This window comes from Helobdella robusta (assembly GCF_000326865.2).
Source record: "Helobdella robusta unplaced genomic scaffold HELROscaffold_80, whole genome shotgun sequence".
In the NCBI taxonomy this organism is placed as follows: Eukaryota; Metazoa; Annelida; class Clitellata; order Rhynchobdellida; family Glossiphoniidae; genus Helobdella; species Helobdella robusta.
The window spans coordinates 360,797-374,959 of NW_008705460.1; the positions used below are offsets into that span (position 1 = coordinate 360,797).

Genomic DNA, 14,163 nt, shown 5'->3' on the forward strand with positions numbered 1-14,163 from the left:
CTTTCTAAAAATATGAACAAGTTAGGACAGAGTTGCTATTATTTTGATAAATATTGTAAACTTGAAATTTTTTTAGATTAAAAACTACTGTTGTTATGGATATCCTGGTTATGGTTTTCGTTGAAAAATCCATTAACTTAACAATTTCTAAGAAAGTAATTTTATTTTTCTTTTTATTGTTTTTTTTTTACAAAACATGAAAATATCAATTTTTGTTACTTATCATTTTTATTTTTTGTAAAAAAATTTCAAAATTTTCAATTTTTTGTTAATTAGGGAAAATGTTTCATGTTTTCATTTCAGTCTATTATAAAATTTAATTTTTTTTCACGTATTAATTGATTATCTAAAAGTAAATTTTTTAGTAAGCTAATGTTAATGAGCATTACGTTAAAAGTGTGCTCTAAAAAACCCTTGCGAATTTGTTTTATTATTTATTGTTTAATAATTTGTTTAATTTATATAAAAAAGATAAGATTTTAAATTATTTAGAAATCAAAATTTGATTCTAGTTTTTAGTTAATGGAATGTCAATCAATCAATCAATTAGTTCCTAAAGCGCTATTTCCGCGATGTTCAACAGCGATCCTCAATGAATTTTGCAAACAGATGGGTCTTGAGATCAGCTCTGAACTTCGTTAGTGATGGAGAAGGAGGGTAGAGAGTTCCAGAGAAAAGGGCCAGAAAAAGAAAATGCAGATTTAGCAAAAGAGTTTTACTTTATCTAAAGTGTCTAATTTTGTTTGTCCTGTTTGCATCAATCCACAACAACAAATTCGAAATACCAATGTTCAAGAAGCCATTAAAGTAGAGAAAGTCACATCGTTTCAATATTTAGGGGATGTTCTGGATTGTACTGGAACAGCTGAAGCTGCCGTTCGAGTACGCATACGTGCAACCTGGAATAAATTACATCTCCTTGTTTCTATATTGATGCGGCGTAACATCCCACTACCACTACGATCAAAACTTTATGAATCTGTGATACTTCCGGTGTTGTTATATGGTGCAGAAACATGGCCAATGACAGCCAAACTGGAACAACAACTTCAACGAACCGACATGAAAATGCTTCGTTGGATGCAACGAATTAGTCCGAAGGACCACATCAAATTCTGCGTCGTGCTGGTTTAGATGATATAAAGGACGGATGCCGGCAACACAGTCTGCGGTGGTTTGGTCATGTCAAACGAAGTGGAAACAGTGCCATAACTTTTCTTGCAGATGTTGAAGTACCTGGCACACGCCCTAAAAGCCGTCCAAAGAAATCCTGGTCGCAAACAATCGAGCTAGACATGAAAGCTCTAAATTTGAATGAAATGGATACAACTGATCGTCTAATTTGGCGCAAAAAGTTGATGGCCAAGAAAACAACGTCCTACCACGGGGGAACTGGGTCTCTGGACGCTAAACGAAGATTGATTGATTTAGCAAAAGATTGTTTAACACGAGTTAATAAGAAGTGAGAACAAGAAGACGATCGTAAACCGCCGCGTTTAGATACAATTAATATATCTGATAAGTACTTAGGAAATAATTTAAATTGAGACTTATACATAAATGTGCAAATTTTAAAAATTATTATATATTTTATAGGAAGCCTGTGCAAGAGAACAAGATATGGAGATATATGAGAAAAGAAAGACGCACGAGCAACTGGACGAATGAAAAGCTTTACTTAAACGATAGAGTGTAAGATCAGGAAGACCATAATAGAGCGAGTTACAATAATCAATTCTAGATAAATCTTTATAATTAAAAATTAATCTGAAAAGAATAACACAGGCTAGAATCAGAGATAAAGCCTAGATTACGAAACTTATGAAACTAGATTACATTCAACAGCACGTGTTGGGCAAAATACCGACAATTGCTTGTAAAAGCATTTATAGTTTGTGTATCATGAGTTAGAAATGTTGTCGTTTACATTTTAAAACAAAAAGATAACTACCCCAGCTGTAGTAATCACAAAAATTACCCGTGTTTTTTATCTATTATTATTATTGTTGTTGTTATTGTTGTTGTTATTGTTCTCTCTTAGATATTTCTCGGAGGTTATTACAACAAACATACAGTGTATAAATACACGCGAATCAACGCATCACACGGTTTTGAATGTGATAGGTGAAGATCTCTTTGCATTCGAACCCGGGCACTGCATCAACAATGCAGGCACCTTAACCATTACGCCATCGCGCCGCTCAATAATAATTAATTAGATTAAATAATTAATAAATAGGGTTACCAATTCAGTCATACCTCAGGGAAGGACAAATTTGTATCGACATCGATATACTTAGAATTTTGATATAGTGAAAACAAACGAGTGAAAAAAAATTTCTATTTAAACAAAAACAAAAAGAATAATTGATAAAAAATTAGGCGTTATATTTCTCTGTTTTTGAAACTTGTGTCAAAAGTTTTGTGTTGTTAACAATTTCGTTATAAAAATCATTACAACTCAGATTAAAATTGTATTTGACTAAGGTCCAAGAATTTCTTTGACAAATTGCTTCATATTTTGTTTGGCCAAGTAAAACTTTATTGACTAGATTTGAGTCAGCATAAGTCTTTGAATATAATTTGATTGAGCGATCCCGACTTTTGAAGCTAAAGTGGTGGTTGACTGTGTGGTATGCTAAAGTGAGCTCATCGGCGGATACTAGGATTTATGTTTTTGAATTAGGAACTAGGAAAAAATTTTGAATTTTAGATGACAAATATACTGCTTCAATCTTTTTTAGTGAGCATCGCAATTTATATGATTTTCCAGAGCTGTTGTTCCCTTGTAACTTAAATTAATTTTCAGATTACGAACAGTGCATTCTGCCTCCTCATTTTCAATGGCTTTGAACATTTTTAAATTAAGTCGCATATTTTCGTTGAATTTGCACTTTTTTTTAGGTTTAATTATGACTCGAATTTCTAAAAAAAAAATAAACAGATATTAAATAAAAACAGTTTATCCCTTCTTCTATTATTCCGGCCAAAAAACTTATGTATTGACAGTGCCTCGAATTTAAAAAATTAAAAATAAATGGCAGAACATGAGTGAAGTGATGCAACAGGCAACTCAACTAAAAGTTAATTTTGCTTCAACTATGAAAAGACGTTTATTTTAAAAGAAAAAAAAACAAACGAAATGAAGATATGAAAACTTCATATAGATATATATATATATATATATATATATAAATTATATTCAAAGACTTATGCTGACTCAAATCTAGTCAATAAAGTTTTACTTGGCCAAACAAAACTTCAAACTTCAATACTTATAATAATGAGTTATACAAATTTTGAAAAAAAGGTTATGTTTTACATTTGAATGAAAATTATGTGAAGGAGGACTTTCAGCAAAATTTAATAAGGTGGGGGAGGACAGAGGACAATCCTGTTAAAAAGAAAACTTGTCCTCCAGAAAGAGGACGGTTGATAACCCTATTAATAAAAGTTTGACCAAGCATGTAACTAAACAAATTCTTGGTTTTTGGATGGCACCAACGCCATGGATGTGATTTTTATTGTAAAGGGACTTTAGGAAAATTATTTTGTTGAACTCACTGTCGATCTAATACACAGCTACATTTAGCAATACTTTTCTTATACTCCGGGCTGATTTACAAAACTTTAACGAGGGTATAACAAGTTCGATGTATTAAACAGGTGCCATTGTAGTCAACTTTTTCCTCAGTAAACTTTTAGTTGCATAAAGTCTCTTCCTTCAAAAACAATTTTTGACATGAAAAGTTGCATCAAGTGTCAACCGATGTAGTATGGTCCAAAATATTTGGAACGAGACTTGTAGTTTATGTTTTTCAAACTCCTTTAAACTGATTTTTTGAAATCTTTCAGTCTTACGCAATATCAATGTTATCAAATTACAATTTTGGCTAAAAAATATAAAAATAGACATTAAATGAAATAAATAAAATAAAGATAAAATTAGACATTAAATATTTAAGAAAATGTGGTTAAGAAATAAAAATCAAAAAGGTAGAGAAGTCGACTAGGTTTTAATTTCACCATAAATGTGAATTAGAAATTAAGCTAATTTACATGAATTTTTAAAAATAATCTCTGGTCAGAGTGCGGTATAACCAATATTTAAACAAGTTTTTAATGTTGATATATTACTTAACTGATCTTTACACTTTGTGCATATTTTGTAGATTTTGGAGTGTGCTATTAATGGGAATATTGAAGACTGTAAAAGTTTGGTTGCTGAAAATAGTTGGCATTTGTATAAAGATGAAAACCTTTTAAAAAGTACATGTTTTGATGTCCTTTCTGGATGTCCTGAAGCTGTTAGACATTTTTATTTCACACTAATTTTATAACTTTTCATTATTGAACGATACAAAATTTGTAACGGGATATTATTTTAATTTGCTTCTCTTTGCTTTGTAATCAATCTTCGTTTAGCGTCCAGAGACCCAGTTTTCCGAGGTAGGACGTTGTTTTCTTTGCCATAAATTTTTTGCGCCAAATAGATGATCAGTTGTATTCATTTAATTTAAATTTTAAATTTTTTAAATTTAAAAAATTATCTTTGCTTTGCAAAGCATCAAAAGTTAAATATGAATTTTTTAAAATAATTTTGAACAGTTTTATACAGTTAAGGCTAATTTCGATTTAAACCTGTCAATCCTTGGCATCAGGGGCGTCTATTCCCTCCAAATGTTGGAGGCAAAAATTTCCCGCGGTTCAATTTAGTATTAGAATTTTTTATATATGCACGGAAAGTGAACACAACCCAATGACGTTATTAACAATGTTTTTTTGATAGCAACAAAAATTTTTATCATTAGGCAAAGGTAACTACATGTGAAAAAAAAGGAACAACTTTAAACAGGGAAAATAAAACGTACAACAGTATTTTTTAAACTTTAATTGAAAATAGAAAATAAAAATATTCAAACATAACATAACACTTGTCAAAATTTAAGAATAATAATTGTAAAACAAAAAAAGACATGATGATGTAGTAGCAACATTTTTGTACGTTGCGATTGTCATCAACGAAGAAAGACATGATAATGAAATAGCAATATTCTTTCTATGTTGCGATTGTCATCAACGCAAATAAATAATATATGTCGTTGTAGACCGTCGTTGGTTTTTGGTTTTTATAATTTTGAGCTTACTCAAAGCCCTCCTGCAGAGGTTCTTGATAGAGAAAAAAAACAAATATTTTATAAAACATCAGCAATGACTGGATAACTGATGAAGAACATTGAGTGGATTTATATAACTGCTATTGTTGCATTTGTTAGCAACATTCATCTGAGCTTCTTTAAATGCCATATTGTCGACTTCTATTCCAGAATCACTTAGTTCAGTTGCAACAGTTTCCATTTTGCCAGCATTTACGCATTGGCTGCTTAAAAGTGTTTCGGGAGTGAATAACGAAAAATTCTTTAATAAAAACAAATTTTTGCTGCTCAGATCTACTTTTCATTTTTTTGATTCAATTCATCCAAAACAATTAAAAAACATTCATTTTTCATTTTATTAAGCCCAACTAAACATTCGTCTCTGAAACGTTCATCAAACATTTTCTCTTTGACCCGGCGACTTTCAAATTTCAGTTCAAGGCTGATACCGTGTGCTTTAGCGAATGATTACCACTCATCACATATTGTTTATTTTTTCCATATCGAATCCGCATTTCTACTAACGATGTCAAATTGATGAATGCAGTCTTGCCGCTGAGGCGATATCAATAGATATACCCTACACTGAATTGGATATGGAACCAATAATATTTTAAACCAATTTTAAAATTTTCATGCTAATTTTAATACGAATTGTTTATTTTCTTACATAGTTCAAGACAATGCAACAGTAGGACTTTTTACTTTCATTCGATGATGATTCAGCCAACTTAGAATAAGAATGTGATCTTAAACCGTTTAAAATATTTGGTTCGTTTTCTTGAAATGTGATTTAACGGAAAAAATTCCTCCATAAGTCAAAGTGGAGGCATTTGCCTCCTCCCCTCTTCTCTAGACGCCTTTGCCTGGCATTATGAAAATCGAAAATTACATTTACCTTATTGACATAATCATTTTAAGCAGAAGGGAAACAAAATGCTTTGATTTACAATTTATTTTTATTATTAAGTTAAATAATAATAGTAAAAAAATGCTATATTAAGTTTTGCAAATAATAAATCAAGGGGTACATCCAGAAAAGAAAAATAAAAAAGCTTGGCGATGAAAATGTTTTAAATCAAATTTCAAATCACTTTAATGTTTAATCAACTTTATGTTTTAAAGTCAAAGCATGAGATTGGTGGTGGATCTAGCACCCGTTGTATGCAGCGTTTCAGTGTTTTTATTAATGTCAGCAGAAGAAAGTTTTTAAACAGGAAAACACCGTTTTAAGTACAAAATTGGCATGATAAGCAAAAAAATGTTGCCAAGCTAATTCTGGCCACACCAGCAAACATTTGATTAAATTCTCACCCCACCTTGCAAAGTTCGTCGTTTTGGCCTCCTCAACTTTGTCTAGATAGATACGCTGTTGTTAAGATTAATAATAGTAGTTTATTTACGATTTAAGAATTTTATGACGACTATGCTAAGCTTGATGTTAATTTAATTTTTGTTTAACGTTCTACCTCGGGAAACCGGGTCTCTGGACGCAAAACGAAGATTGATTGATTAGTAGGGTTTGATTTTAATTTAAAGTTGGTTTTAATTTAATCTGGTTTTAGTTTACAATTAGATTTTAGTCTGATTCATGTTAATTTTTCATTGTATATTTTAAATGTTTGATAATAGTGTTTATAATAATCTTAAACATAACTATTAAAAAACTAATAACTTATTGTGTAAATTTAAAAAAAAATAATTATTTTCAGGTCATATTATATAAAAAGGGAAAAAAAAAAATCCTTAATTTTTTAGTGGGAAAAGTTCAAAAGCAATTAAACAACCAAGCTGATGGATCTGTTATTAAAAGTTTTTTGAGTGATATGTTGAATAAATAGATAAAAAATTTTGTGACTCCATTCTTACATTATACTTACGTATACAACGTAAAAAATAACAATATTTGGTGTCGTCAACACGTTATTTGAATTAAGTGCTTCTTCATGTAGCCTGTTATATAAAGGTTAGGCGGGAGAATTTGTTTTTTTGTCCCATTATGCGTACGTGCGTGTGTGTGGTTTCTAGTATGTATTGTTACGGTACTTTTGCTGTTGCTACAAAGCTCTTAACTGCTGTTGTTATTATCATTATTATTATAATAGTATGATTGCTATAATTATAGAACTTTAGTATAAACTTTAAGGAAATAGCAAAACCAAGGGACTGACATCAGCGATAACGAAAAATGATGTTACTTTTGTGAAGCAAATAAAAAAATTTCAAACTAAAAAAATGTGATAAGTTATGCAGTTATTTATTTATTTATTTATTTATTCGGAAAAAAGCACTTTTTTTGGAAACTAAACTTTATGTGTCTTTAAATATAGCGATGTGAAGGAAAATGACTAAATGGCTCACTAAAAGCAAAGGTGAACAAATGGAATCTCTGTATCGTATAGCAAAACAAGCAAAGCGTACGAAAAAAGACGGTGTTTCATGTATCAAAAACGACAAAAATGAGATGGTTCTTGAACAAGATGAGATAAAGCTACAGTGGAGAGAATACTTCAACCGTTTGTTAAATGAGACAAATTCCATCAATGTCAACTTTGACGCTTCACCCATCGAAGGCCAGATTCCAGACATCACTGTAGAGGAGCTTACAGAAGCTCTTAAAGCTATGAAGGATGGAAAGACAGCAGGGCCCTCTGGACTCACAATGACATTATCAAAGCATCTGGTACTGCAAGTATCCAAACGTTACTACAACTTTGCCGTGAAGTCTGGAGAAATTGCTCAATGCCGACTGAATGGAACTATAGCATGACAGTTCCTCTATACAAGCTCCCCGTGAAGCAATCAGGTGGAGTCTACGTCCACAACTCATTCCAGAATATCTTGTTCGACTTGTGATGGAAATGTATACGAATACTAAGACTCTCGTCAGCACAACGGTTGGAAACACAGATGCATTTAATAACATCGTTGGAGTTCACCAAGGCTCGATTCTCAGTCCACTGTTATTTATAACTGTGATGAAAGAAATCACAAAACCGATACGCACTGGTGATACTTGGAATCTAATATATGCTGATGATATCGTTTTAACAGCCACGTCTGAGCAGAATGCAGCACAGAGGTTTGAAGGTTGGAACACCAGACTCGCCGATCATGGATTCAAAGTCAACATCAGCAAAACCAAAGCAATGAACACTTTTGAACCCATCCAATCCACAGCTACTGGACGATGGCCCTGTTCAGTTTGTAAAGCTGGTGTAAGTAACATTTCAACCAAGTGTCAGCAGTAGTAGTGTCACAAACGTTGTTCAAAAATAATTGGTACTTTATCTAAAGTGTCCAATTTTGTTTGTCCTGCTTGCATCAATCTACAACAACAAATTCGAAATAGCACTGTTTTTGAAGCCATTAAGGTAGAGAAAGTCACATCGTTTCAATATCTAGGGGATATTCTGGATTGTACTGGAACAGCTGAAGACGCTTACGTGCAGCCTGGAATAAATGGTTTGTAAAGCTGGTGTAGGTAACAATTCAATCAAGTGTCGGCAGTGTAACCAGTGGTGTCCAATTTAGTTTGTCCTGCTTGCATCAATCCACAACAACAAATTCAAAATAGCACTGTTTTTGAAGCCATTAAAATATAGAAAGTCACATCGTTTCAATATCTAGGGGATGTTCTGGATTGTACTGGAACAGCTGAAGCTGCCGTTCGAGCACATATACGTGCAGCCTGGAATAAATGATATCTCCTTGCCTATATATTGATGCGGCGTAACATTCCACTACCACTAAGATCAAGATTTTATAAATCTGTGATACGTCCGGTCTTGTTATATGGTACAGAAACATGGCCAATGACAGCCAAACTGGAACAACAACTTCAACGAACCGACATGAAAATGCTCCGATAGATGCAACGAATTAGTCTGAAGGACCACATCAAATCAACCGAAATCCTGCGTGATGCTGGTTTAGATGATATAAAGGACGAATGCCGGCAACACCGTCTGCGGTGATTTGGTCATCTCAAACGAAGTGGAAACAGTGTCATAACTTCTCTTGCAGATGTTGAAGTACCTGGCACACGTCCCAAAGACCGTCCAAAGAAGTTCTGGTCGCAAACAATCGAGCAAGACATAAAAGCTCTAAATTTGAATGAAATGGATACAACTGATCGCCTAGTTTGGCGCAAAAAATTGATGGCAAAGAAAACAACGTCTTATCTCGGGAAACTAGGTCCCTGGACGCTAAACGAAGATTGATTGATGTAAAGAAAAATGATGGCTAAAAACTAACGAACTAAGCGAAAGTAGAAGATCAGAATGAAAAAAGGAAAGTTTGGTGGAAAGGATTCATTGACTCCCTAACTTTGATTTAGAACGAATGCTTGGCTCACAAACAATATGAGTTCATCAGATTTTTAATTTTCCAACAGGTTAGGTGAGTAAGAGGGACGTGGAAACTAAGAATTTTTCTGGATGTAACGTTCTGTATAAGAGATAAAGAACCTAAGACATCTTTATTCTTTATTTGTCTAAAATGAAGAATTAAATAAACCTTTTTTTTAAATCTAATCTAACTCAAGTGAATGTTTTTATTAATATTTTTCTAGTTCTAGAAAATTTGAGAAAAATACTAATAATAGTAACAATACAAAAAAAATACTTTGTTTCATCAATTTTTTGGCCCAACTTAAAAATTATTCTTTTCTTTTTTAAATTTCAGAAAAAAGAGTTACCAATATAAATGAGGTTTTCAAAAATTATGCATCGTTTACCATTTTTTTAAAAGTCACCGAAGAAATGCAAACTTCAAGCATTTGACCTGCTATCCCACTAGCCTAACGTCGTGTCTTTCTAAAAGTTTCTCTTACTCCTATGTGGAATGGTGAATCCAGAGGGTTCAACCACCGTTGTTAGCAGTATTTTTAATAAGTCATTAAAACTCAGTTTTTACCCCAGGAAAACCGTTTCAAGTCGAAAATCGGCACGATGAGTAAAAATAGGTCGCAAGCTAGTGCAAATTTGGTTAGTTTTTGGGCCCCCTATCAAATTTCAAGGTTTAAATCTTTTAAAATTTTGACCATCTCCTGTAAAAGTTTTCTAGATCCGCCACTGTTTGTGTGAGCCAAAGTATCTTTGTTTTTATTGAATATTGACTGTTTTTACTGCTCGTACATTGGGTGATTGTTAATTTGGTTTCTACTCGGGTCGGATTTTATTTTTCTGATTTTTATAACTAACTTTCTTAAATCTATAATCTTTATCTGTTTGAAAGTGATCGCTCGACATTGAGTTTTTTGTACATTAACAAATTGTTTAAAGTCCAGTACCAGAATCTTCGATGACATGAATAAAGTACATTGACATTTTTGGGAATTCTTATAGTAGAGTATATATAGTGTTTGCATTCATATCATATCAATCAATTTTTTCTTATAAATACAAATTGACTAGAAATATAAACACTAAAGATAGACACTTAACACATGTGTGTGTGTGTAATTAAAGAATGGTATCTAAATAATCCGATAATATATATACTTATTTATTTTTAAGTTATTGTTTGTAACTGAATCAGGATGTATTTTGAAACCAATCTTCAACTTGAAAAATTAAAAATTAACTTGTATGAAATAAAAGGCGAAAAGTGAAATAAAAAACAAATATAAGGCAAAACGATTGAAGCCGTTTTGATGCCTGCTGAAAACGGCAAGTGTGTTCGCCAGAAAAACAATAAATTTAAGATTGTTGATATCTAGCAGGAATGCGATGTAACCGCTGGCTTCTTTGTTTTTGCAAATTTTGAAAAAGATAACCAGGCAATGCCATGATGTCAAAACTGCATTCAACATGTTGGAATTTAACCTTAAAGAGTTTTGGCAGTGACGTTAGGCAACAATTATTGTTTTCCGCAATATCTTTAAACTTTCTAGTGCGAAGTGCAGAAAAGTAAAGAAAGTGCTAGTTTCTGAAATGTTTGTTCAACTTCACTAACGCAGCTACTTGTAGACATCCATCCTAATTTTGATCTATGGACGCCGCACCACACACACTTTGTCATCAACAGATTTTTCATTTCTTTTTTCCGTAAGCAATTTCCAAAAACCTCCTTTATCGCCCAATGTTTACCACTGCACCAGGGCCGGAACTAGCGTATTTGCCTGAGGGTGGGGCAAAACTCAGTGTGCCGCCCCCTACCACGTTATTGTTAAGCTATTACCGTAAGCTGTTGTTTAAATGCAGTTTTTTTAATTAGATACAACATGTTTCTTATTAAAATGTTTTATTTTAATATCAATATACATGTTAACACATAAAAAAAAACAACTGTAGTTATAAAACATTAAAAAGTGAAAAACTTTGTTTATATTGCAGCGTCCACGTATCAAGTAGTTGTTTTGTACATTACATTAAAAACAAATTCTAGTTTTTTTTAGCTGCGAATGTATTGATGATATCATCAAAATTGACAAGGGATGCTCGTTTGTGTTTGATTGAAATTATGCTTAGATTGGAAAGTCTTTCCTGCCCCATTGTACTTCTCATGTAGTTTTTTTATGATTTTGAGTTTGCTGAAACTTTGTTCTCCAGATGACACTGTGACAGGCAATGTGAGAAACATTCTCAATGCAGTAGTGATTTTAGGGTAGCCTTCTTCTAATTTATTTTTATAAATGAGAGTTAACATTTCTTTTGATGTGGCTTTTTTCAAACTTGTCAACTGTCAAAGCGTGATGCTTAAAACTTTCTATTTCAAAGTTGAATTATTGAGATCAGCTGAGTATATATTTGCCAATTCTTCTTAAATCTGCTATCTGCATTTTTTCAATTTTAACACCACTCAAAAATCCAAACATGCTGTTTACATTATTCAAAGCTTTAAATCTGTCACTAAGTTCTGTAATCATCCGGTCAATGATTTCTAACATAGCCACTTGGTACACATTTTCAACACTTGCAAGAGCTTCACTGTTACACAACTCATCAGGCATTTTTTTTCTTTCTTGGTCCCTTTTTTGAAAATTCGAATGTTACATTATTCATTTTTGCTAACAATTTACCATCTGCAATGGCCTCAGATGGGGCAAACTCACGCAAGACTTCATGAATGTTAAAGACCTTTGAGGTTTCGGGCAGCCAAATCTACCGTTAAATCTCTTTTTTGTAAAAATTTGTTTGCGTGGTTAATCTTTTTTAACAATGCATACCAAAAGCTGACCTGATGGTAAGGGTTAGGGTTTGTTTTCAATTCAAGTTTTTCAACATTTTTTAAAAGTTTCACTCACAGTTTGAGGAGTTGAAAGATCATGACTTCTATGATTTTCTAGAGCCTGCATCACTTTACTATAATGTTTATATACCACTTCGACCGCATCTAATCTTGCAGACCATCTTGTTTTGCTTTTTGGCATCTATGTTATCAGCACATTTTTTTAAGAACTTCCCAGCGTGAAGTTGAAGCTGCAAAAAAGAATACACACTGTTCCGAAAAAGTTCTCAGCCTTGATAATAGCACCGGCTGCATTAGCACCAACCAAATTGAGAGAGTGTGCAGCACACGAAACAGAATATGCCAGTTTTTTTTCTGCAATAATCTGGACTGGACTATTTTCCCGCCATATTTGCCCCATTGTCATGGGGCAAATATGGCGGGAAAAATTATTTTTTAATTTCTTGACTGAGACTTTCACCTGTTTTGTCACTAACTGGGAAAAAATCAATAAAACTTTCTTCTATTTCCGTTGTATCTTTTTTGACGTCTGAGTCATTTGTTCACTGTGACTGATACCTGGAGTGCAGACAAATGTTAAGGAAAAATATTTTGCATCCAAAATGTCTTGTATTATTCTTTGCTTTATGTTATTAGCAATAATTTCTAGAAACTCATCTTGATATTTGTCCTTTCCTATGCCACTCAATGTGTTGTTGAAAAGGGGCATTATAACAAGAAATAAGTTCAACTGTGTTCAGGACTTTCCACCAGATGGGTGGATCACTGAAATCACAGTTTTCTTTAGTTCCTCAAAATGGACTCCCTTGTTTTGCCAAGAATAGAACAACAATAATAATACAGAGAAAATACCGCTTTCCAGTGCAACTGTTCTTGATGGATCTGATTTTGGAGTTCTGCATCAATACTTCCATTTACTAAACAAGATTCTAAAGTTTTCAAAGAGCAAAAGCAAAGTTTGTGGTTAGATGAATTTTCATGTTCAAACAACTTTTCACTGAGTTTTTTCCAATTGGTAAGTCCTTTTTCTTTAGCTAAAGAAGATATTAGATTTGAAGCTAAGTGTGGAAACAGCTTGCAGGGAATACAATAGAGAGCTATATTATTTTCATTATAGGCTAACCATTTTTTTTTTGTCCATTTTTGAGAACTTTATAGAATCAATCTTTGGTTAAATTGCGTCCTTCTCTGCTACTGTTAATTAAATTTGGCTCAGCCAAATTTTCAAATCTTTATTTTGTTATGAAACACCTTTCTGAATCAGAAAAATTTGTGGCCATGAACCAGGACCACTGAAATTATAAGGGAACTTAGATATCTTCGGAAGACTAGTGGGTCTGATTGAGATAGCGATTCTTCTTCAATCAATCAATCAGCCAGTCAGTCAGGTCAGTCAGTCAATCAATCAATCAAGTATTCTCTCATCTTGTTCAAGAACCATCTCATTTTTGTCGTTTTTGATACATGAGGCACCAACTATGTTTTGTTTCGTACGCTTTGCTTGTTTTGCTATACGATACAGAGATTTCATTTGTTCACCTTTGCTTTTAGTGAGCCACTTTCTGCACTGATCTGTCTGAGCCAGTGCAACTTGACGTCTTGCATAGTTGTTCTTCTCACGGAAAATTTTATGGTCATCAAGAGACTTTGATTTTTGCCATTGCTTGTATGCAGCTTTATTTTCAGCTATTAAATTGTTTACACTGTCATTCCACCACCAAGTGTCCCATTTACGCTGGCGTTTTGTACCGGTTTTCCCACAAACTGTAGTTGCAGCGTTTATCAAAATGGTTTTTGAAGGTACTCCAATCTG

At 32.9% G+C, this 14,163-nt stretch overlaps 2 protein-coding genes across 2 annotated transcripts; both read right to left on the minus strand.

Annotated features, from left to right (window-relative positions):
* Window positions 1–2,740: 2,740 nt before the first annotated feature.
* HELRODRAFT_182108 (hypothetical protein) lies at window positions 2,741–5,358 on the minus strand (the record flags this gene model as incomplete). The annotated part of the gene is made up of 3 exons (XM_009032409.1): window positions 2,741–2,925; window positions 4,260–4,305; window positions 5,236–5,358. 3 exons carry the CDS (start codon window positions 5,356–5,358, stop codon window positions 2,741–2,743), a joined length of 354 nt encoding a protein of 117 aa, XP_009030657.1.
* Window positions 5,359–11,892: 6,534 nt separating this feature from the next.
* HELRODRAFT_182109 (hypothetical protein) lies at window positions 11,893–13,059 on the minus strand (the record flags this gene model as incomplete). Its single annotated transcript, XM_009032410.1, has 2 exons — window positions 11,893–12,130; window positions 12,878–13,059. The coding sequence occupies 2 exons, from the start codon at window positions 13,057–13,059 to the stop codon at window positions 11,893–11,895; spliced, it is 420 nt and encodes a 139-aa protein (XP_009030658.1).
* Between the last annotated feature and the right edge of the window lie 1,104 nt (window positions 13,060–14,163).